Raw genomic sequence first — 23600 nt, 5'->3', positions numbered from 1 at the left:
GAAAAGCTCCATAGAAACGTAAAACCCCTCGAAACTGATCCCATAACCAAACAATCTTGCTGAAAATGGCGTCGCTGTACGCGTCGGTGGCGCCGCAGTTCACGCGCGAGCTGCTGTCCCCGGGGCTGCGCGTGGGCTACACGGACGAAGGAGGCGTGTGGCAATTCGTGGCGCCCTCGCTGTGCCAGCGCCTGCCTCTGCGCGCAATCGAGTGGCGCAATCTCGTAGGTGTGACCAAGCGCATCGATCAACTGCCGCTGCATTTCGTGGAAATTTCACCGGAAAACGTGAAAAAGGAGCTGCCGCCCACGTGCATTTACCTGGTGAAATGTGAAGATTTAGACAGCTACAAGAGTGTGGTACGCCCCCCGTTGGCCGCCTGGGTTGACGCCATGACGGCCGCCAAAGCCGAATGGCTCGTACTTTACGTGCCGCTGGGCACGCGCCCCAAAGCCGCGGGCAACACGCCCAATCCAGTGTACAGGAAGGTTTTTGACAGGTTAAGAGCAGATTTTGCTCATAGGAGGAACGGCCCGACAATTGGGCCGGCATCGACTCTGCAGGAACGAGTGTGCAAAATTGACACGTTGGAGGGCACCAGTGTCGTGGGACAGCAGCAGCAGCACGAGTCTCAGTGGACCGAGCTGCTGCTGAGACTGAGACATTGCGTCATGGAGGCGTTCCAAACTAAATGCTTCCAGTACGAGGAAAGGCTGAGAGTGTTGGATGCCAAACGAGGAGCTCCTGGATGGGACTTTGGAGCGTTTTTCTTGGCCAAAGAGAGGCTGGCACTCATGTACCAGCAGATGTATCTCCAGGACGACGCGATTCGACATGTAAGTGGCGAGGTGGTAGGTGATATGTCAGTTTTTTTTAACGTGGTGCTGGAATTGTGCAGTTGGACGAGTTGGACGCGATTTTCATGAATTTAAATGAAGTGGAGATGCAAACGTTTCGTGATGGAAGCAAGAGCTCCTTCACAGTGCAGGATCCAATATTCACGCAGTCTCCGGTGAGTATCATTGATTTACGGGAGCTTGCTGGGTTTTTTTACTGATGTGTTGTTGCTGTGTAGCTAGCGCTCGATCTCACTGAAACGCAGCTGTACATTGCCTCGAACCGTGCATCAGCACGACTTATCTCGCTATACTGTTTTTGTCGGCAGATCCGAACTCTCTACGTTATGGGCAGCTTCCCACAGCTGCTGAAGCGTGCTAGCTCGTTCATTGAATCTTTTCTCGTAGAATTGAAGGAAATGGCAACAGAGGGGACTCTTGCTTGGCATCAACCATTTCTGTGGGCGGTTGGAGCATGCCTAGAAGTCGCCTATGCGTGCGAGCTGTCATGGAGCGGTCGGGATGAGGAGTGGACTGCGTCTAGTGTTTCTGTGCAAGTGGCTCAAGCAATCCCCGTCGAAGAAATGTCTCGTGCACTGGGTGATGTGCTCTATCTTGCACGCCGTATGCTTAAGCATTTCGCGAGGTCGAACAGATCCAGGAGTGACCTACGTGTTTCGTTTTCAAATATATCCCATAACGATGAAGTTTGGGATGGAGTATCGTTGGCGTGGTATGAGCAACTAGATCAAGTTTTTGTGGCTCCGGAATGGCGGCGGCCTGAAAGTTGCGAGTTATACGAGCAGTGCCTATCAGAGATCTCACACCTCGCTTCAATGCACTTCTCGCAGTCTGGGCGGCACCGATTTGCAGTGTTCTTAGGAGGAGAGTGCGCACGGTACCACCTTGCTCGTGGGGAGTTTGAAAGTGCGTCGAGGCTTCTGCGCTCACTTGCACGGCAAAGTGAAGAAGATGGATGGTGGATAATTTTTGGTGCGTGTGTGCGGAGTATCTGTCGCGCAGAGCTAGCGCTCGGACGATCTACACAAGCCGTGGCAGCTTGCTTCAGTATGTTGCAACTTGCGCAGGAAGAGCAGGTCGGTGTAAGCACAGAGGAGATGGAGCAGCTTATGCTTGCTCTTGTAAGAAGTCTGGAAAATAATCGTTCGAAAAACGATACCAACGACGCGATAGAGGATGACAATGATTCTGACAACACTGCAGCAAAGGTAAACATGGGCGAGCTGTTTCGGCCGACAGTGACGGTAGAGACAACACAAACGAGCGGCAGTGTGCTAGAGCATGGGGATATCCGTGTCACACTAGGCATCGCTAATGATTTTCCTGCCGGTGTACAGTTGGGAAAGGTTCGTGTGCGTTTTGTAAGGACACCAACAGCTCAACAGATAGAGCAGCAGCAGCCGCCGGACGAATCTACTTCCACACCACCCTCTCTGCACGACAGCTTTCTTCCGAAAATCTCGTCCACTCTGGATGATCTAGTGTTGAATGAAGAGACAAAAATTGGTGTCCCTGCTGAAGCCAACGGTGAAAACATCTCTGCCGAGACATCATCAACGAAGGAACACAACCAGCTAACCCCAAGAACATCCACATCAATGCCCGAGTTAAAGGGCGAGATTGACCAGTATCCCCAAAATGCCCATGAAAACTACAAAAATGATGCCGACGTGCTCCTGGAAGAAAGTAACGTCCATCTGGACGAGAAAACTGGCGTAAATCTCGTGTTTATTCACTCGGGTGTTCCTGTGGGGCAATACACCTGCACAGGTATTGAATGCGTCCTGGCAGGGAACACTTTCCGCTTGCTCCCCCCTAGTGTTCTTGCTCTCGCTAGCTTCGAAATTGGAGTTAAGGAAAGCACGGTGCAAGTTGCAATTAATGGCGCTCCGTTGCTGATGCCAAGATCATTGACTCAAGTGGAGACGATTGCTGTGTCTATCCAGGCAAAGGATGATATGGTGTCGAACGGAACTCTCGAATTATGTGTTTTCAAACGTAGTAGTAAGGGTGGCTATGCCACACAAGGTAGCGAGGAGGAAGTGGAAGGCGGAGAAGAAAGTGGTGATGAAGAAGAGTGTGGTGTGCAGTTTATCGGGGCGAGACTGGCTGAAGAATCGGATCCCGGTGCTATTGAGAGGATGAAAGTAGAACAAGGCAACAACGCCGATATCTACAGTAATACGCTGACTGTGACACTGCCTCCAATGGCCCCCGGGAGTTCGCTGTCATATGTAGTATCCCTATTGGTGCCTTCAATTGATCATTCGGCTGAACCAGAGGGTGAAACTCAAGATGCTTCCAGTATTACTGTCCGAGCGAATGTTCGGTATCAACGCGCTGTCATCAATTCAAGCACACCAACGGCCACTACAGAGATACGCTGCACTGAATCAACCTTCCGAGTGCTGCAACCTTTGGTTGAGACAGTCAAGCTAAAACGAGTCGGCGCCAGGATATTCGCCTCCATCGTCCTCACTTGCAATCCAATTCTACCCGTTGCTGTGCGAGATTATCGGTTTTTGTGCCCCGGTGGAGCTTCGGCCGGGAACAATTCAGTGCTGACGGTTGAGCAGGACCCAAATACCACGCTGCGAGGGACGCTCCTGCGTCCCAACGACCAACTGCACCTCGCGTTCACACTCGTTTGCTCTTCGAATTTTGAGAATGAAATTAGTGGCCACTCCTGTTCGCTTCACCTTCAGCTCAACTATGACAAGGATGAGTCGTGGCAGAAAACCATGACAGTGCACGTACCACTGGAGGAGGTTGAAGGGAAACGCTACCGGGTCGAGGTGTTACCTAGAGGCCATGAAGTCACGAAAAAGTTTACTGGTGAGATGGTTGAAGCCTCTGCAAGCGATCCTGTCACGTTCCAGATTCATGTTCAAGAAGAGGTGTCACAGTCCAACCGGGCCGCGCTAGAAGACGACACAAGCACACTATCGCTGTGTTTGAACGAAAGCAGTGAGCACGACTGGATCCTCGTTGGTAAACAACTCGAGCACTTCAGGTTCGAGTCGTGCTCAGGCGGGAACGGCGACCGTCGGCGCGAGTTTAGCACGCAGAAACGGTTCCTGGCCACTCGCGCTGGCCAATTGCGCTTCCCGAACTTCCGGCTTGAGATTAACGGCCAGGCTATCCCAGCAGCGCGCGTCCACTGTCAGCAGAGCAGCCGGCGAGTACTTGTAAGTTGAAGGATTGGGAGTTTGCGTACTGTGTTAAAATGCAGTCCATCTTGGACGACAAGAACATCCTCTGTCTGCTCGACAATGTCGTAAGCGGCATGCAACACGACTGAGCGATTTGCTATCCACGTACTCGGAATAGGATAACTACGGTGCGAGTGCGTCACCAAAGAACATTTGCACTACATGTATTGCTCACTTTGATTTGAGCAATTCCGTGGGAGTGGTCAACTTGACGTTCTTGCTTTAACCCCCCCCCCCCTTCACCGTGTACGACAAGTCTGAAATCCAGAGGCGACACGTGAATATCGGCTATTGTTTGATGAACTTTCGTATGTTTCACAGTGTAGAAAGCTCAACGAGGGGAGCTGTCCCTGTTGCTCAGTCCAACACGGGAAGGTCTGCCCGTGCAGCTCTCTCTCTCGTCTAACCTAAAGCTCTGCACTACCAGTCATATTACGGAATTGCCTCGCATTGTTGGCCGTACGCACTTCAACATTGTTCTCATGAACCCAGCGTCTGCATCCAATTCGATGGTGCTCTCGAAGGTGTTGTGGGGTACGCTCCGAGGCTTCACTGCTCCAGCAAGCTCTAACTTTTCATTTCGCTTCGCCAAGCACACTCGTCCAAGCTCCAGTGCGCAAGCGCCGTCCTTCGCGGAGGCGAGGATGCGGAGGAGGAAGAAGAAGCGCGCTGAAGGTGTCCCGACAGTCCGCTGTTCGCTGCTGAGGAGCTACCCGCCACACCTAAAAATGCTATTCTTGGCGAACCTCCCAACGTGAACGTCAGGCTCGAGGAGATGCTACGTCGACTCGAGAGCTGCTCAACGGATGTCACGCCATGCGACCTGCATGACGAGACAGCGCACCGTCCAAGTTTGCTTCAAGAAAGAGGAAGCAGAAAAGTTTACTAGTGTCGCCATATGCCTATCTGGAGGTGGGGAAGATTGTATGGCAATAGCCGGCTCAGGCATGAGCCCTTTCGGACTCTGTAGGCTACGTACCTACAGGACGCCCTTCGGGGAATAATGTGTTAAGGTTGAGATGCTGTCAGAACTCTACAATGATATCATGACCACCGTCGGACCACGCCGCAGCCAGGCGCGAGTTTGGTGCTTGCAAGCACGATTTTGCCTGCAGATTGAAGGGGAGAGTTACATGTAAATTAACTCCGGGAAGGGACCCCATCTGAACCACCAAGCACCTCCAAACACAGCACCCGATCTTGGCGTTCGTCTACGGTCGGGTAAACACGGATAAATCAAGTGATGTTGATCTTAGTGCTACTTCAACACCTATTTTTCCACTGCAAGGGCCTTACTGCAACAGCCTCTGCGTTGTCTGCAGAGAAGCAAGGCGCTTTCTCACCCGCTCACCGCCGCTGCATCTTGAGCAGTCGGCGTGGAGCCTTCTCGAATCTTGGCGTGGATGCCCTTCAACCTGCACTTTTGAGATGCCTTGCGGCCCGGCTGCTTTCGGCTACCGCCACCGGCGTAGTTGATCTTTTTGCGACCGTCCCACTTCTGATTGGCAAGCTGGTCCATTCGGTGGCGTAATGCCACATTCTCGACACCAAAGGACGGATGCTCACGCAACCGTCACAGAAAGTGACTTGCCTTCGAGGGTGCAGACGGCGCTGTGACTGCGCTGAGTTAAAAGTATCGCCGCCGACCAAGCTGTGCAGATAAAGCATGGTTGCCACCACGAATGCGCATACTCTTTTGATCTGGTCCTCAGTGGCGATGACGCTGCGCTCTCCGGCGATAACGTATCCTAGCTTCCGGCCTCAACGCCACTTTCAGGTGCAGACTGATGGCCAGCAGGATTGCGATCGAATGTGTACACACACCTCAAGCAATCGCTCCTTTTGATCTTTGCCTTCAGCAAACAGCTCGACTGCCATCATGCTCAACCACCGTTTGGCACTATTGAAGCGCGCAGCTGACTGCCATGGCAACCGCGCATTTGCGACGGCGAGATGGCCGACGCTTATTGCTTTTGCAGAGTCGGGCACAATAACGCGGGCCGTTCTTTGGCCGTCATCAAAAATCGAAGTGCAACCGTATATGCGGTTAGGTGGACCTCCCTATCCTGATAGAAGACGGTTGATAGATTTAGTATATCGTCATATCTGCAAGGCTAGTCCTCTGCGTGTATATTGATATCATCGTCAAGAGGTGTCGCTGCACCAAAGATGGGGTCTTGAACAGAGCATCATCTGCGTCAGTCGCTTTTGCTCGCCACCGTCATAGCGAGACATTCCCGATTCCTCGCCAAGCGCCTGCTTGCCGCTCGCCATGGCTTCCGCAGAGGTGCTCACGGACTCGTACATCATGCTGACGCCCACGTCGGCCTCGGACAGCAGTCGGGGTGCGCACTCAGCGCCCGCCAGCGACCTACTAGTGCGCAAATGGGCCGCGGCCGCCAAACGCAAAGCCTCGATGGAGATCATGAAGGTGCACGAGCCAGAGCCAGAAGACGACGGCCGAGATTCGTCCAGGACGGAAACCGACCGCAGCTCGGGGATCGGCAACGACGAGACCCCGAGTACTGACGGAGACGACGTGTCGACGAGCTCCAGGGTCGTCCCCGATTCCGACGACGAGGATGACAATGCGCAAGAAGAGGAGGAGGAAGAGGAAAATGTCATCCCCACCTACGTGTGCGAGCTGCACGACCCCAAGCCGGTGCTTGTCGGTGGGTTGGACTCGGTGGATGAATGATTGAGTAGCAGCCTTCTTACTTGTTGTTTTGTTTATCTGAACAGCCGAGCAGATCCCGTGCAACCGCGTGGATATTAATCCGTGCGAAGCGGGCAACGCACAGCAAGAGAACTCGCTGTTCCGCTACGAAATCTCGGTGGGACGTGCACAGCAGACGTTCGAGTGCTCGCCGTCGAGAGCGTCCGACGTGTTCAAGAAGCTGTCAAGGGACAAGAACTGCGCAGGCCAGTTGAGGTTCATCGAGATGAACTGCTTGAAGGGCGGGTTTATCGGATCTCTCAAGAGAATGTACGCGTCGCCTGCACAGATCTCGACGGAGGTGAGAGACGTGCTGGAGGCCATTTCAGACGTCGACGCCGTGCTCATGAGCCCGGCGTACCTGGACCTGGTCGGCGCCACGAAGGGCTCCACGCTCTGTCGTGAAATCGAAAAGCTACTGGAGTCGCACAACAAGACGCCGCAGTCTGATGCGCCGTGCATGTGCGACACCTACTACAAGTCTGTCCAGCGCTACGGCGAGTTCTACCGCGAGCAGGCACAGACCGCGAACCAGGTGCGTCAGTCGACAGTAGCCAGTGAGTCCCTCATGAGGGCACGGGGTGTGCTGTCCTTCTACACCGACACAATCTACATCCTGGACAAGCGCGAGTTCCGCCCGACGCACGGCCTCAAGAAGTGCAACGTGTACGGCTTCGGTCGTCGTAAACTGTTCGAGATCGAGCGCGTGTCCCGCAAGCAATGGTCGCTGCGCCACGTCAACTACGGGCAGATCTTCACGCTTTCGCTCGAGAAGTATGCGGGCGGCGTCAACATGCACCACATGGTGGCCGTGAAGCGCATGGTGCCGGACACGACGAACGGCGGACTGCGGCAGGAGAACGTGTGCTTCGTCAAGAAATCCAAGAGCCTCGGCTACCGCTGTCTGCTCATGTCGGAGGTGATCTCGCAGGGCAAAGTCACGACGTCCGTCTCGATCCAGAAGCCCAAGTCGCCACCGGGAGACCCCAACTTCCACTACATGACCATGAGCGAGGTCTCGGGGCCGTCGCGGGCCTCGATCTGCAGCAGTACGCTCAGCGTTCCGTGTGAACGCTACAAGCATCTCCAACGCCTCAATGTGAGCGGCGGCAGCGACGTGGTGACGTACATTGCGCTGGCCGCCAGCTACGACATCCTCGTGGGCACGCTGAGCTACTGGATGGAGCGCAAGTATTGAGAGCGCAAATATTAGACTTCGCAGGGTTGCAACGAGCTATAAGTATAAGTATCAGGTGTCCATAGTTGAAGCGCGTCTCTATTTGCATGCAAAGCGGGTGGCTTACAGATTCACTATCCCATCCTCCGTGACATCCCGCCTCGAATGGGTTCTTCCAATCAAAACTGGACGGTTTTGAATGCCGGCAAAGCTCGCGACCAGCAAATTGAGATTTTCACCCTCGACGACACTATGGCGAGTCCGCAACTGATCGATGAGATGGAGACCAAGTACCCGAACCTGAGCGTGTTGCGGTACCGCGCACTTGCGCCACTACAGATCAAGCTGCGCGACGAGAAGACGACGCCCACGGAGTTCAAGTTCTACGCCGACCGACTCATGAGGTGCGTGCAGTTGTGCAATTGGCATGGATAGTAGTTGCGCTGAAGTATTGTTTGTTGCAGGATCCTGGCGGAGGAAGGACTAGCGGCGTGCGCCAACAAGACGGAGACGGTGGTGACCCCCACGGGCGACTCGTTCACGGGCCTCGTGCCGGCCGAGAAGATCTGCGCCGTGTCGATCATCCGAGCGGGTGACAGTCTGCTGCAGTCCATTATTGCGTGCGACCCGACGGTCTCCGTGGGTAAGGGAAGTGATACTGAGTGTGAAGACAGTGAGTGGTGGTTAATGGACTGTTGTTGCTGCTGCAGGGAAGATTCTGATCCAACGTGACGAAAAGTCCGAGGACAAGCACCCGATCATGTTTTACTCGAAGCTGCCGCCCAAGGTGGAGACCCTGGACAATGTCCTGCTGGTGGACCCTATGCTGGCCACTGGAGGCAGCGTCAACATGGCGATCAAGGTGAGGATGAACATTACACTGCCTGGTTGTGGAGCTTGTTCTAACGATGAATGCATTGTGCAGACGTTGATTGACGCTGGCGTGGAGGAAAAGAAGATCACGTTCCTGAACGTCATTTCGTGCCCCGAGGGACTTGCGGCGCTGTTCAACGCGCACCCAGGTAAAAAATGACACGTTTGTTGCTTTGAGATTGGGATACTGTCCGCGTTTAGCTGACGTCCGTGTGCTTGTGCGTTTGCAGATGTCAAGATTGTGACCGCCGGTTTGGATGTCGGCTTGAATGCCAGCAAGTACATTTTGCCTGGCCTCGGCGACTACGGCGACCGCTACTATAACACGGTGTAAGTAGGATTAACCCCATGCGAAGGACCCAGTAGCAACGTAGGCAGTCTGGTAGCACCCGTTCGGTGACAAATAGTTTAGTTTTCACTTGAATGATGTGAGCGCGTTCATTACCTGCGTCGTGCTTGGCGTTGCAAGGTATAAAGCCTTACGCATTCAGCGGCGATTCCCCCTTCGAGGTCCACTTCAACGTGGTGCTGACACGATCGACGTCACGCAGCCATCGTCCAGTAACTCGAGAGGTCTGCGCTCATTTAACACTTGGGGAGTAGAACAAGAAGTCGCCGACGGAAGCATGGAAAACCCGCAGCTAGCGATCGAGATGGAGGCCAAGCACCCGAACCTCCACGTGATCAAGTACCCAGCGCTGGAACCGCTTCTGGTCAAGATCAGAGACAAGAACACGACCCACATGCAGTTCAAGCACTACTCGGACCGTCTCATGCGGTAGGAGCTCTCGCCGGAAGTTTGTTAGGCGGGAGCTCACTGGCCTATGGTTTTTGGTGCAGTATCTTAGCAGAAGAAGGACTGGCGTCGTGTTCAAGTAAGACGGTAACGGTGGTAACACCCACGGGCGACTCTGTCACTGGCACCGCCCCCGCAGCGAGCGTGTGCGCAGTGTCGATCATTCGTGCCGGCTGCAGTCTGCTGCACGCTGTCATTTCATGCGACCCTACGATAGCTGTGGGTAAGGAGATTGACAGCCTCCTCCATTAACATAATCTGTTGATTCACTAACGCTGTCCTCTCACATTGTAGGGAAGATTCTGATCCAGCGTGACGAAAGCTCAGAGGACAAGCATGCGGTCATGTTCTACTCAAAGCTGCCACCAAACGTGGCTACGTTTGACAACGTCCTGGTGGTGGACCCGATGCTCGGCACGGGCGGAAGCATCAAAATGGCTATCAAGGTGAGTCCCAACAACGATTTATTCCGAGCCTCGCCACTAACCCCGTGTATGAACTGGTAGACGCTGCTCGCTGCAGGTATTGACGAGAAGCGGATCACGTTCCTGAACGTGCTGTCCTGCCCCGAGGGACTCGACGCCCTCTTCTCCGCCCACCCGAGTAATTGCTTGCTCTGCTTTAACCACGGTACTCAACTTACTGCTATAATAACCTAACTGTTGCGTGCCCTTGTAGACGTGAAAGTCGTGACTACCGGCGTGGACCGAGGACTTAACGAGCACAAGTATTTGGTGCCGGGTATCGGCGACTTTGGTGACCGGTACTTCAACACGGTGCACACTTACCCGTAAAACCCGCACCCACGCAGTCAGTCGGGCTTGGAAAGTACGCAATCAACCAGCTGCTCAAGTCATTGTGCAGCATGGCAGTAGGCGTGTGGAGTGCACTGCAAGTCGGTTCCCAAAATCCGGTGGGAAAGGCTCTATGTATCCATATTTCAACACGCAGGTTGTTTTCTAAGCTGTTCGACCAAATTCTTACAAACGATATACTGGTGTTGACAGGAGTATACGTTATTACAATCTTCAGCAATGAAATCAGAAGCCTCTTTTGTCTCATTTTCAATTCAAATAGCCAGCAAGCAAGTATGGCACCGGACTACTGTGGCTGGGGCGCCAAGCAAGGCAGCAAGGTGCGTACGTGGAAGAACCGCTACTTCGTGCTGCGCGGTCGCGAGCTGGTCTATTACTCCGGAGCCAAGAGCGACGGCAGTGGTGTCGGCGTCGGGGAGAAAGGGCGTCTCAAAGTGCTCAACGTGGACTATTCCCCGGACCGGAAGAACGGGCTTTTCATCCATGGGGAGGGCAAAGACCTCAAGATGACGACCGCCAGCGCACAAGAAAGCCGCGTGCTTTTCCGCAAAATTAAGCAGGCAATTGGCGAGCAGGAGAAGAGCTTCATTGAAAACTCCCAGAAAGTGACAAACAAAACGGAGAAAGTGGGCTGGCTGTTGACAGAGCAGCCGCAATTGCAGGTGTGGAAGCGTCGCTACGTGGCGTTGAGTGGCAAGACGGTGGAGTTTTGCGTCGATCGGAACTCAGCGCCGATTGATTCGCAAACGCTGGTGCAGGTGCAGGCGGACGAGACCAGTCCATTGTCGTTGAGACTCACTGCAAGGGGAGGAAGAGTGATGCACATTGCAGCGGAAACTAGAGAGGAGATTGAAGGCTGGGATCGAGCGATTGCTGCTGCGCTTGGGCAGACGCTGGCACTGCGGCAGGTGACAGAGGAAGCTGGCAACCAAGAGATGGAGACGGTTGACGACACGGAATTAATTGCGCGGAAATACTCCACCGCTGTGTGCGAAGGCTGGCTGGAGAAACTTGGACAGAGTAGCAAGGTCTGGAAGAAGCGCTACATGTCACTTGCGAACGGGATGCTAGAGTACCGCAAAGGACCTATGGAACAGCTATCTGCTGAGCTTTATGTCACAGACGTCAGATACAGCAGCGAGTACTCGGATGCGTTGGAAGTTGAGTTTGGCTCAGACAAATCCCTTACTGATAGCGATATTATCTGTGTTCGTGCCGAGTCCATTCGTGAGTTGGACAGGTGGATGTTTGCGCTCTGCGACGCAATAGGAAAGCCACGATTGCAAGCGGCTGAAGAAACCCCCGAGGCAACAAATGGGTCAGCCGAAAATCGGTTCAGCAAACCTCAATTGCCACCGTTCCCGAGAAACATACCGTCTTCTCACAACGAGATCGCCGCTTCAAGAAATACGCAACCTTCAACCCCTACTAATGCTGAGCGATCCTCTGGCAAGCACGTCGCTATTCCAACCGCTATTCATCGCATCAAGCGTGGATGGTTGTACAACCAAGGCGACCAAACGTCGTCGTGGAAACTGCGGTACTTCGTTTTGAACGGAAACTCTCTCCAACACTACAAGCACGTCAACGGGACGGCAGAAATACTGGGTAAGGTGGCTAGTGTCACCCGCAACCATGAGTCTACTGGTGCTCTATGTGTCCAATTCGAGGATGGCAGCAATCTCAACGTCTATGGCGAAACAAAAGTCGATACAGAGGCGTGGTTTGCTGCTCTGTGCAACGCATCGTGGGGCTCGGCAGAGACTCCAGTGGAGTCGGTGCCAGTGCCTAACCAGGAAGATGAGGAGTTCCACCAAGATAATGGTTTCCATGGATGGCTTTTGAAGAAGGGACAAAACTTTAAGACCTGGAAACGTCGATACTTCGTTCTCGAGAGTAGTCGCCTTGCCTACAGTGCTAATGCCGGAGGCGAAGTTCTGGGCTCGGGCGTGGTGTTTGAAGTGGAGGTTGGGAACCTTCGTCCGTTTAGTCTAAACATTCGCTTCCAGAATGGTCGGCTTCTCCACGTTGTGGCACCCACTCAAGAATCGTTTTCGAAGTGGTTTGATGTGCTCCGGAACGCGTCTAACCTGGCCGGATCATTTTTGTCACAGAGCAACGGAAAGGTAGTTTTTGATGAAGAATTTGACAATGATGTTAGCGAAAACGCGAATGACGCGGATGTTGGATTTACCGAAGAGGACATTGCGGAGTATGAAATGACTCTGCGTGGCGGTGAAGGAGCTTCTTTATGGATCGCAGCCATGCAAAATAAACCCGAGTACGATGCTTTGAGCTCGTCAGCTTCCGAGCAAGGCGTTGACGAAATGGTCGAGGCAGATCGCTCTTCAGCTGAAATTCTTTCCCGTGCGAGTGAAGAATCATCGACAACTCAAAGTGAGTCAAAAGGATGTGTGGGTTGGCTGAAAAAGGAAGGTGGGAATGTGAAAAGCTGGAAGCGGCGGTACTTCACTCTTTACGGCTCAAAGCTGAGCTACTACAAGAGTGAGAAGGGGTCTCTCCTGCGATCTGTTAGCGTCGTCGATATCACAGCTCATCCGTCGGTCTCTCTGGGACTAACTGTATTGACGGTCGGTGGCCGGAAACTGATCATTCAGGCTGATTCGAACGAGGAGTTCAACAAGTGGCTTGGTGCCATTCAAGAAGCTGTGGCAGCAGAGAATGGCAGGCAGTCATCCACGATGGAGGCACCGACGATGAACAGTGTGATGGAAAACAGATCAAGTGAGGACGTAAAGGCCTCGGTTAGTCATAGTGGATGGCTGCAAAAAGAAGGCCAGCGATTCAAGACGTGGAAACGGCGCTACTTTACTCTGAAAAAGAGTGCGCTGATCTACTACAGCGAGATTGGTGGTGTAGCTCGAGGCCACGGTATGGTCAAAAGTGCTCACAAGGATGGCTCGAAGCCTTACACTCTTGTCATTGAGTTCCGGAGTGGCAAGACCATGCGCGTTACTGCTACAAGTGAGGTTGAAATGAGTTCGTGGTACCAAGTGCTTTCCAGAGGTCGTTCTTCCAGCAGTCAGGAGACCGCTGTCTCGGATATTAGTGGCGACGTTGTGGATTCAGAAGGAGAAGACGATGACGGAGAGCGCGTCGCGCGCGTGAGTCGATTTAACTCGAAAGATTATCTCAACGACACAATCACGAACGACACATTCATGCGGCTTCGTGACGAAGCAGGCAAGGCGACACTACTGGAGTCCCGTAACGGTGCGAACAATGGCATTTTGACCAACGGTGCTCAGTACTCTTTCAAAGGTGAACTCAAATTTGATGAAGAGGACGAGGAGAAGGAAGACATGGGTCTAAGCACCAACGGTGCGGATTACTATCGCCAATTGCTTGCAGAAGACGAGAGAGTCCAAGATCAGCGCGAGACGGAGAAGCTTGCGAAAGGAGAGCCACCGATTGCCGGGTGTGCTCCATGCTGCTCTGTGATGTAGGTCGCTATTCGTTGATGAGTGGAATGACGTGGAACTCTGTACATTAGAGAAATGCATTCATGAATCACTTTATCTGGACGGTGGTGCTATAGTTTGTTGCCCTTGCAGTTACCAAGACGTCGCTTGACGAGGAGTCCCCATTGCGCCAGCGCGTAGCAGCGACCACAGCCAGGCAAAATGGACAAGAAGTACGATTCCTGCAGCTACAAGGCGCGACGCACGTTTCTCGGCGGAGAGTTCGAAGTCCGGGTGTTCGAGGTGGATGATGCTGGCGTCGCTGCAGTGGTCTTCCAGATATCAAATGAGCACGGGCCGCCGCTCAAGTTTTCGCGCGTGTTTTCTCGGGCAGAGCTGGACAAGGCAGGGATCGCAAAGACTCTGGAGGGTCATGTGGGGCTTGTTGACTCCCTCGAGCTGGTTGAAGACGCATACTACACTGGCAACGACGCGGTCCTAGCAGGACAGAATGCATTGGCAGCGTACCAGTTGTCATCCACACTTCCTGGGATCAGCTTTCCGCCGCCTATCGTTTCCAACGAAGCAGCATTGGCCTACTTTGCACGGGCGCCAGTGGGGCTCAGTACGTGGAACAGCAGCCGGGTACCAGAAGAAGACAACTTGTTGGTGAATCTCGTAGTGAAGGGGTTGACCGAGCTGTGTCGAGAGAAGCCCCCAGGCCTGGACGCTGTCAAGTGGCTCGGAAACTGGTTTCTCGACCACAACCCAGCGCAGCCCAAGGTGGATGTAGAAGATTGAAGAAACCCGTAGCAGCGTATCTGCTGCTGTCGATTGTAGCTTTGGGTAAGGAGGAGCTCATAGGTAGGTGATCGACGGAGGTATCTGAAAATTGTAACCCGAGCAATGGAGATCACCGCTTTCAACTTCGTTAGTGGAAGAGCAAGGAGTGATCCGATCTACATGCGTTGAGATCAAGGTTGTGCCTCGCGCACACCGAATTGGTGAATTCGGCAGCAACTAGGTGAACCGTCGCGACTATTGAATCCAGTAGGGCTTCCAGACAACAGGAAGAAACACGATGGCGGACGAACTGCAGTCGTCGGAAGAGTTGGCGTTCGTGGCCGAGGAGGTGGACCGCATTATCCTCGCATCCATCGAGAGCTGTCTGAAGGACGAGATGTATGACGAGCAGAAGGTCTCGCACTGGGTCGACTACATCTGCGAGTCCATCATGAAAGGGCTCAGCGAGCTGCGCAAGCCGCTCAAGTACATCGGTAAGCTGCCAGTAGCACGCATCACTACAACTCAACACTGCTGACCCCTCTTGTACGTCCAGTGAGCTGCCTGATCATGCAGAAGAACGGCGCTGGCGTGCACGCGTCCGTCTCCTGCCACTGGGACACCGTCACCGACGGTACGCTCTTCCCGGCTATTGTCATGTTTCCAATTGTAACGTTGCCATTACTAGGCGCGCACGTGGTCAAGTGGCCGGGCGACAAGCACAAAGACCACAACCGGAGCATGTACTGCGTCATCACCGTGAGCGGCCTCAGCTTCTAAACCGCAAAAAATACACTGTCATTTATCTGCGTGTTCTGATTTGGGTTCTAGGTGTCACAAATTGCAATTGGCTTCAGTATCGTCCACACTAAGTACGATTCCAAGCACCTGATTTCCCGCAACAAAACCCAGTGGCTCATTTCGCCAAAGTATCCAAAGCCAACATGGGGCGAGAGGACCCGGTGACGTATGCCGGCTGGGTGTTCAAGGAGGGCAGCCTCGTGCGGTCCTGGAAGAAACGCTTCCTGGTGTGCAAGCGGGCGGAGTTGGCCTACTACAAGAATACCGACGAGGAAAACCACGCGCAGCTGCTGGGCGCGCTCACAGCCGCACACATTGAGCGCTTGCCGGACATCACGAACGGGCTGCTGATCCACGGTACCGAAGGCCGCCAGCTCAAGATTTTTACGGATACCAAGGCCGAGTGCGACCGCTGCTATGAGGCCATAATCAAGTACTGCAGGATGCAGAACGACTCGGGCGACCCACAACAGCGCGTGGGCTGGCTCGAGAAGGAAGGACAGCACTTCCGCACGTGGAAGAAGCGCTACTTCGTGCTGGGCGGTACGCAGCTCACGTACTCGGCCACGATGGGTGCCGAGCGGCTCGGCGGTGGACGCGTCATCGGGGCCAGAAGGGACCCCACGAGGCCCTTCACGCTGGCCGTAACGTTCGAAGGGGGGCGCGAGATGCGCGTCGGAGGAAAGTCCGAGGTGGATATTGACGACTGGCACAAGGCGCTGCGCCGCGCGCTGCTGTACGCCCAGGAGCAGCGGAAGAGCCAACAGGGACGACCCTCGGTGGACGACGACCCCCGCAACGCCAGGGACAGGGAGTTTGCTAAACGACAGGCGAGTGCTGCGAGTGTCGCGAGCACTGAAGTGACGGATGAAGAGGCCAGTTCGTTGTTCGGCGGTGCGCCGATTGCAATGAGCGACGACGATCCACCGCCGGCGTACTCCAGTGTCCACGTGCCGAGTGAGGAGCGCAAAACGGAAGCAGAAGCTCCGGAGAACGGAGAGTATAAGCAGAACGAGAGCCCACCTGAGCTGTACGCGGCCAGCTCGTTCCGACGCCACATCGTGGTGGAGACCATGCCTGACAACACGGCCAGCTTCATTGAGGTGGCGGAGGAGCGCGAGAGCGAGGACAGCGGCGAGAAGCCGTTCTCGCCCACGGCGCCAGGCACGACCACGATCCGCCGCATGCGGCTGGCCGAGAAGCTGCTGCAGGAGGAGCTCGAGGAGGAGCGCCGAGAAGCCATGATGAAGGAGAACACGGTGCTCATGCGCCCGCCCAGCAACTCGAACGCACAGGACGTCAAGGGCTGCTGTTGTGTGGTCATGTGAGCCTCGGAAAATGATGCGGGACCGGCCCGCGAATGCATGGAATATATAAGCTTTTGCCAGTCTTGCTTTTGCTGCTGGCAGCGGAGCAGAAAGTGTGTATATCTCTCCCGGCAACGTACACGTTGAAGGTGAGCTGAGGTGAGCCGGAGCGTGTCCTGATATTTACGTTAGGCTGACTGAACCCATCCTGGCGTTGATACTGTTATTTGTATGAAAATATGCTGCCCTGGATTTTACGGGATTTTCACCGCTGGTACGTCTGAGCTGGGTTTCTCCCCCAGCAGCCTGTTGAACAGGCCCTCCTTCCGCCAACATCCTGCGGTCACTGAGCCTGACGTTTGCTCCACAGCTGGCGCCTTGCGCGTGAAATGTGGCTTCTTTGAGATGTCCCAATCCAAAAAGCGTCCTTTAACACAAACAATGCATAACTTTCATAACCGAATACCCACCAAAAACAATTATAACCTAAAATCGACCTCAAACAAACCATTCCCTTGGATACTGCATTCGTACGCACTGATTCAATTCGTGTACCGTCACAGTACTGGTCTTATCGCAATATTTCGTGCGGGTAGAAAAGTCGCCCCTCCCAAGCGACTCACGCAAAGGCTGCGCTTCCATTCCTCGCTTCTCCCCCTTTCTCCACTGTTGCAGACCATGGCGCTGAGCGGCATCGACGGCGAGTTCGCCGGCTGGGTATTCAAGCAGGGCTCGCTCGTGCGCAACTGGAAGAAGCGCTTCATGGTGCTGCGCGGGCGGCAGCTCACGTACTACGACACGGCCAAGGTGGACCCGACCGTCAAGGCCAAAGGCAGCTTCCAGGTCATCACCGTGGAGCTCAGCACCGACATCCAGAACGGGCTGCTGGTGCATGGCCGCGGCGGCCGCGTGCTCAAGCTCTACACGGCGTCGGCCGAGGCCACCAGCGCCTGGTTCAACATGATCCTGGACGCCACCTCAGCGGCCCCGCAGCAGTTCGCGGCGCCCCCCGACCGGTTCTCAACGCTCTCGGCCCAGCCAGTGAGCGCAGACCTGGACGAAATGCAGCTGATGGACCGCCTCGAGTCGCTCCCGCTTAGCGACGACGGCAGCGAGCAGGTGACGCACTCTGGCTGGATCAAAAAGGAGGGCGCGCGCGTCAAGAGCTGGAAACGCCGGTACTTTGTGCTACGGGGCAACGCGCTGTCGTACTTTAACTCGGAGGACACGGGGGCTGCGGCCAAAGGATACGGTCACGTGCGGGCTGTAGAGGTGAACGGCACAGTGACTAACGGCCTGGATATTACTTTTGACAATGGCCGCGTGCTGCGCGTCTCAGCCAGGAACAGCGGAGATATGGAGCTTTGGCTGCTGAAGCTCAGCGACGCCATTGAAGCGGCCAATGCAGAGATGAATAATGTGCGACAGTCGCTGGCGGCGCGGAGCTCGTTCCGCGCGTCGTCTATGGGCGGACCCTCGCCGACTAGGATGAAGCAGCAGTACCAGCAGCAGCAGAGGATGCAGCACTATGGCAGCAGGAATACAGCAATTCCGATGCGGCACTCGTTGGTGTCCGTGCCGTCCAAGCCCATGGGTTCAGTGTCGGAGGTACCAGAGCGACGCACGGTGTACGAGAAACGCTCGTCGTCGTCCCTGGATGACTCGTACATCTCTTCAGGCTTGTCGTCGCAGTTTTCGTCCAGCTCCCAGAACCAATCCAACTCGTTCCCTGATGGATCTGCGCCGGTGGCAAGACCGGTTGTGCACGCCAATGGAACCACCAACACGCAGTCGTCATCGGGGTCCACGTTCTTCGACAGCGATGACGAGTACGACAGCGATGACAGCGAAGGCGACTGGATTTAGGCAACCTGAGCCTCCGTATCGCAACCAGCAGCAAGCTCCACCGCAAGTATATCACTAAACAGACAGCGGTGACGACCGTTATCCCGATGAGTTCAGATCTCAACAACGCAATTTTGGAGCGGACTAAGCCCAGCCTCGGCCACATCGCTTAGAGCAGGATTCTCAGGGAGAAGAAAGCTGGCGATTACCTCTTTCGATGCGTGTTGGTTCCCAGCGCTGGGCCATCGCTTGCCCGTTCTCGGGGTCTTTGTTTGTATCACTACACGACTGGCGTACCCAGATTGTCAGAGCGGACACCTGTGGAGGTTTGATTTTCCTGCGTCCTCGTGACTTTTCTAAACTAATATGAGAACCTTGTTACTAGAATCGAAGCTCACCTTGCCAACATATACATTCATTGTATTGACCGCGGGCCACGCAGAATACTGAGATGTACCAATTCCGAGCCTTGTTTGCTCAGAAAGCAATGCATCTCTCCATTCTTGCGGATGATTAAGGGCAACATTTCATTCGCCACCATCACCAGCAACCAAGCAAAATCATTGTAAAGTCTCATTTAAAACGTCGATTGCTTGTGAGGTGGTCGAGCATGTCGGGCAGCCAAGTTCTGCAACAGCAACACAATTGGCGCCTAGCTCAGGAAGGCAGCGCCTTGGCTGCTATTAATATGGGCACGCGCTCTCGTCTGGTCTTCACTCAAAGACACTTATCCTGGCGACGAAGACGGCCTCATGCCAAAGTGTGGGGACGGGGTCAACAACGTCAACAATACCCAACGGGCGAAGCCTATAAATACGGGCATGTGCGTGAACTTGGCCACCAAACCCCGAGCCAAATAAAGCCTCACCAGGTCTTGAAGTCTTGCCGACTTCATTTGCATTCGCTCATCGGTGCTCTGTGCTGAGCTTGGAGTTCATTTCGAAGTCGACATCATAGACCACCACGCGGAACGTTTCTACTTGTCCGCCTCAGCCAAGAAAACCAGCTCTGGGAAAGCGTTGGCTGTCTACCATGGGCGCAGGAGCTTCAACTTCGCCTCGACCGGATGAAGGCGAACTGACCCCACGTTCTAGTGGCGATTTAGCCCTGTTTGCCGCTATTCAGCGCGAGTACGATCAGATGGCGACCGATGAACTTGGCAATGAAGTCATTTTCGAAAGAATGAAGCAGATTTGTACGACAGCCTATGCTCCAAGAGATCCCAACGCTCCGAAATCGACGCCCACCGGCCGTGGACTCTACAGACGTGCATCGGATCCTCATCGCAAGAAGCGTGAAGTCGTGTACTCGAAAGGCCTGGTACGAAATGCAATGCTTCAGTGGTTAGATTCCCAATCAAGGTTTTTCACACGCCTGCTATGGTTCGTTCTGTTTCCCAGGATATGACACGAGTGATGCCCAAGCGGCAATCCGAGTCGAAAACTCCAGAATGTGCTGCAATGCTCAAAATTGCCTTGCAATGCGTTCTCTTCACTGACTCGAGCGATGAAGAGATGGATCGATTGCTGTTTCTCATGAAGAGAATCAAAATCGAGGCAGAGCAAAACGTGATCAAGCAAGGTGACCTCGGTGACCAGTTTTACGTCGTGCAGTCGGGCTCACTTGAGGTTATCGTGAACACGGCTGTCCTCGGTTATTTGAAACCTGGAGATCACTTCGGGGAGCTGGCTCTCATTTACGACGGTAAGTTTTGATCACCTCTCATTTTCTTCGCAAACTCCAACGCACGACTCACTTCATCTTCTATCATTATCAGCTCCTCGCGCGGCAACCGTACGCGCTGCGACGAATTCAATTCTCTGGACACTAGACCGTGATGAATTTCGTATGATGCAAGCTCGATCTTCAAGTGATTCGCTGGTGAAGCGCGCAAAATGGTTGCGCCAGGTCGAGATCCTCGCGAGTTTGTCTGAGAGGCAGCTAGCCCTGTTGGCTGGAGTCCTGAAAGCTGACACCTACTTGGACGGCGAGATGATCATCAAACAAGGTGACGTCGGAGACACCTTCTTTATCGTAGAGGAAGGTAACGTATCTTGTCAGATGGAAGGCCCTCGGGGTTTCAAGCACTCTGATGGGATCCATGACAGGACTGAGCTTGCAATCTTGGGCCACGGAGATTACTTTGGTGAAATGGCACTCCTTAGTGACATGCCACGAAACGCCAGTATTTTTGCCCAAGGAAGCGTGAAGTGCCTGAGCCTCGGGAGACAGGAGTTTGATTCAATGTTAGGCCCACTCACAGATGTACTTGACCGCAACAGCCGCATCCGCATCTTGCGTACGATCCCAGCATTTGCCAACAAGTCTCAAGAAGCGCTCGACTATGCAGTATCACAGCTTGAGATTAAAGCCTTCCAGGACTCACAGTGCATCATCCGGCAGGGTGATACGGCCGTGGCCTTTTACATCGTGAAATCGGGATGTGTCAAGCTTATCAAGAAGCGACAAGATGGTGCTAACAACCTTGTGACGGAAGAATTCTTGCTGAAGGCCAATGACACTTTCGGAGGTGAAGTGTTCGACCAGGCTGACAAGTACGCATCAACAGTCATATCAGCTGGCCGCTCGCAGTGCCAGCGGCTCAAAGTATCGTCGCTCGCTCGATCCGGCTCCCGCCAGTTCACACAGGTAACCAAGTGCTGCACTAATACTGAGAGGAAGCATGTATCAGCTGACGATTATGTGTCTCTTTGTTCTTCCAGCGTGTGAACATAGGAGAGCAAGGTCGAATCAAAAGCTGCACTCTCACCCTCGACGACATTCAAGTGGTATGGCTCAGATGTCAAGTGCAACTGAAATCTTGCTTCAGCTGCTAATTTGCGTTGTGCGTTTAGGCGGGTGTGCTGGGCGAAGGATCATTCGGTAAAGTCGTCATGGTGCATGCACTTGTGGACGGCGAACAGGAGCAACCCATGGCTCTCAAAATTATGGCGAAATCGCACATCATCGAATCCGACCAACAGGTCCAAGTCATGCGCGAGAAGCAGGTTCTCATGACGCTTCCAAAGCACCCATTCATTGTCGACTTGTACGCCACGTACCAAGTAAGTGATCAATCCACTCGTCCGTACTGGTAAAGCGTTGAGACTGACGACACTTGCTGAAAACAGGATGCAAACAATCTGTACATGCTGATGGAGCTGGTTCAAGGCGGCGAGCTCTTCACACTTCTTCACAACGAAGAGTTCATTGAGACAGTTGACGAATCCTCTGTCAGGTTTTACTCGGCGAATGCGGTTCTCGGGTTACAGCACATGCACCGTTTTGACTACGCATATCGAGATCTGAAGCCTGAAAACTTGTTGATTAGTCGAGAGGGGTATCTGAAGTTTGTCGACTTTGGCTTCGCCAAGAAGATTCCCTTCACTGTCGTCAACAGTGATGGTAACGAAGAGCTCCACTCTCGAACGTTTACGCTGTGCGGCACACTAGAGTACCTCGCACCCGAATTTGTGCTGAATACGGGCCACGATCTCGCTGTAGATTACTGTACGTCACTGCTTCATTATTTGGATCGTCCATGCTTTGGCACTAACTAGACTGCTTGCCTCTCACAGGGGCACTTGGTATCTTGATCTACGAAATGCTGGTCGGGTACACGCCGTTCGGTACTGGCGACGGCGACACCACACAGCTTTTCCGCAACATCGCCATGATTCGAACCGGTGCGAACTCAGTGGACTTTCCGTTCCATCTCCAGGAGAACTGCCCACACGCCTGTGACCTCGTGCGCCGTTTATTACAGGGTGACCCCACCAAGCGCATTGGCGTGGGCATCAACGGCGACCAAGAACTACGACAGCATCCGTGGTTTAGCAAGATCGAATGGGACAAGTTGTACGGTATGAAGCTTGAGCCGCCATACCTGCCTCCACTCAGCGGTAAGTACGACATCTCCCTCTTCGAAGGCGAAATTGGCAACCGCGCCAAAGACCGAGCCTTCGACGGTCAAGGAGACGAATACTTTGTCGGCTTTTAAGAACATGCAGCACCGCCCTGACGCATCACCACTCCTCACAATCCAGTAGACTTGTCTCGATAGATCGGAAAGAAGTTCCAGGAATCATAAATTAATCCTTCCGTGCACTCCAGCACGATATATCACACGCTGGCACTTGACGGCTCCTCCATATCTCCATGTCCTTCATGCTGGCGAATCACACGACTGATCGATCTCAACCTCACCGCAATTTCACGTTGAACCTCGCGTGTTTCTTGATGAATCTGTAGTATCGCTTCCATTTGCTCCATAGGGTCAGGTGGCAGAGACGGTAAGCTCTCCATCATTGGTGGCGGTGGCACCATGACCATCTCCACCGCCGTCGGATGCTGGTGCTGAGTCATGGCAGATCGCGGCGGTCGGAGTCGTCGAATCTGCTGCTGAGCGTCTGGTATTAAGCCCGCTTGCTCTCTGGCTCGGTCAATAACCTCAATGAGTTCGCGGATCTTGGTCTGTTCCTCTTGCAATTTCCTTCTCGCGGGCGTCAACACTGCCATCCTCGTGGTCGTCACCTGGCCGTCTTTGCTCTGTTTAGGCGGGCGCTGCGCCTTCATGTTAATTTCTCTGCGTCGGTTCCTTATAAGGACTAGAAACTCGGCATGGGTGAGCCGGGGCTCGTCTGGCGCGCCTCCTTCTTTCAGGAACTGCAGATAGCTCTGCTGCAATAGCTGCTGCGTCTCGTGTTTGTCCGGGAGCCGACCAAAGTCCCTCGCGTACTGCGCATACCGCTGCAGACACATTAATTGGAGTTGCTTACTAAAGTTCTTGCGCTTAAACCGCTGCGTGGCGGCGACACCGAGTCTCGGACGCTGTGTAGCCGGCTGTTCCTGTCTCTCGAGGCTCATGGAGCTCGCCGCCGCGTGGGTGGCGTAGCCCAGGTCAGCTTCGCTGAGCTTGGCGAAGGTGTCATCGTCCAGCGCGGCCTGCGCCGCCTTCCAGGCCAGCTCCACGTCCACGTCTGCGCCGGCCTCCATC

General features: G+C 54.1%; 11 protein-coding genes across 11 annotated transcripts; 10 read left to right on the top strand and 1 right to left on the bottom strand.

Moving 5' to 3' along the window:
* Positions 1-65: 65 nt before the first annotated feature.
* On the top strand, positions 66-4054 carry KRP23_9950 (Trafficking protein particle complex subunit 10; the record flags this gene model as incomplete). The annotated part of the gene is made up of 4 exons (XM_067895569.1): positions 66-836; positions 899-1012; positions 1076-1240; positions 2195-4054. The coding sequence occupies 4 exons, from the start codon at positions 66-68 to the stop codon at positions 4052-4054; spliced, it is 2910 nt and encodes a 969-aa protein (XP_067741773.1).
* Positions 4055-6341: 2287 nt separating this feature from the next.
* On the top strand, positions 6342-7983 carry KRP23_9949 (uncharacterized protein; the record flags this gene model as incomplete). The annotated part of the gene is made up of 2 exons (XM_067895568.1): positions 6342-6741; positions 6812-7983. 2 exons carry the CDS (start codon positions 6342-6344, stop codon positions 7981-7983), a joined length of 1572 nt encoding a protein of 523 aa, XP_067741772.1.
* Positions 7984-8127: 144 nt separating this feature from the next.
* KRP23_9948 (Uracil phosphoribosyltransferase) lies at positions 8128-9169 on the top strand (the record flags this gene model as incomplete). Its single annotated transcript, XM_067895567.1, has 5 exons — positions 8128-8366; positions 8427-8605; positions 8673-8824; positions 8888-8984; positions 9066-9169. The coding sequence occupies 5 exons, from the start codon at positions 8128-8130 to the stop codon at positions 9167-9169; spliced, it is 771 nt and encodes a 256-aa protein (XP_067741771.1).
* A 292-nt stretch (positions 9170-9461) lies between these two features.
* On the top strand, positions 9462-10425 carry KRP23_9947 (Uracil phosphoribosyltransferase; the record flags this gene model as incomplete). The annotated part of the gene is made up of 5 exons (XM_067895566.1): positions 9462-9613; positions 9676-9854; positions 9926-10077; positions 10138-10234; positions 10310-10425. 5 exons carry the CDS (start codon positions 9462-9464, stop codon positions 10423-10425), a joined length of 696 nt encoding a protein of 231 aa, XP_067741770.1.
* A 296-nt stretch (positions 10426-10721) lies between these two features.
* Positions 10722-13913, top strand: KRP23_9946 (Pleckstrin homology domain-containing family A member 1; the record flags this gene model as incomplete). The annotated part of the gene is made up of 1 exon (XM_067895565.1): positions 10722-13913. One exon carries the CDS (start codon positions 10722-10724, stop codon positions 13911-13913), a length of 3192 nt encoding a protein of 1063 aa, XP_067741769.1.
* Positions 13914-14090: 177 nt separating this feature from the next.
* KRP23_9945 (uncharacterized protein) lies at positions 14091-14669 on the top strand (the record flags this gene model as incomplete). The annotated part of the gene is made up of 1 exon (XM_067895564.1): positions 14091-14669. The coding sequence occupies one exon, from the start codon at positions 14091-14093 to the stop codon at positions 14667-14669; it is 579 nt and encodes a 192-aa protein (XP_067741768.1).
* A 280-nt stretch (positions 14670-14949) lies between these two features.
* Positions 14950-15431, top strand: KRP23_9944 (Dynein light chain Tctex-type 1; the record flags this gene model as incomplete). The annotated part of the gene is made up of 3 exons (XM_067895562.1): positions 14950-15145; positions 15208-15285; positions 15340-15431. 3 exons carry the CDS (start codon positions 14950-14952, stop codon positions 15429-15431), a joined length of 366 nt encoding a protein of 121 aa, XP_067741767.1.
* A 164-nt stretch (positions 15432-15595) lies between these two features.
* Positions 15596-16780, top strand: KRP23_9943 (uncharacterized protein; the record flags this gene model as incomplete). The annotated part of the gene is made up of 1 exon (XM_067895561.1): positions 15596-16780. The coding sequence occupies one exon, from the start codon at positions 15596-15598 to the stop codon at positions 16778-16780; it is 1185 nt and encodes a 394-aa protein (XP_067741766.1).
* A 657-nt stretch (positions 16781-17437) lies between these two features.
* On the top strand, positions 17438-18625 carry KRP23_9942 (Cytohesin-4; the record flags this gene model as incomplete). Its single annotated transcript, XM_067895560.1, has 1 exon — positions 17438-18625. The coding sequence occupies one exon, from the start codon at positions 17438-17440 to the stop codon at positions 18623-18625; it is 1188 nt and encodes a 395-aa protein (XP_067741765.1).
* A 1011-nt stretch (positions 18626-19636) lies between these two features.
* KRP23_9941 (cGMP-dependent protein kinase 1) lies at positions 19637-22604 on the top strand (the record flags this gene model as incomplete). Its single annotated transcript, XM_067895559.1, has 7 exons — positions 19637-19924; positions 20005-20308; positions 20382-21253; positions 21328-21393; positions 21460-21669; positions 21736-22114; positions 22183-22604. The coding sequence occupies 7 exons, from the start codon at positions 19637-19639 to the stop codon at positions 22602-22604; spliced, it is 2541 nt and encodes an 846-aa protein (XP_067741764.1).
* Positions 22605-22726: 122 nt separating this feature from the next.
* On the bottom strand, positions 22727-23599 carry KRP23_9940 (uncharacterized protein; the record flags this gene model as incomplete). The annotated part of the gene is made up of 1 exon (XM_067895558.1): positions 22727-23599. One exon carries the CDS (start codon positions 23597-23599, stop codon positions 22727-22729), a length of 873 nt encoding a protein of 290 aa, XP_067741763.1.
* Between the last annotated feature and the right edge of the window lies 1 nt (position 23600).

This window comes from Phytophthora ramorum (genome assembly GCF_020800215.1).
Source record: "Phytophthora ramorum isolate Pr-102 chromosome Unknown Phyram_PR-102_s0009, whole genome shotgun sequence".
Lineage (NCBI taxonomy): Eukaryota > Oomycota > Peronosporomycetes > Peronosporales > Peronosporaceae > Phytophthora > Phytophthora ramorum.
This window is presented reverse-complemented; position numbering and strand designations above follow the sequence as displayed.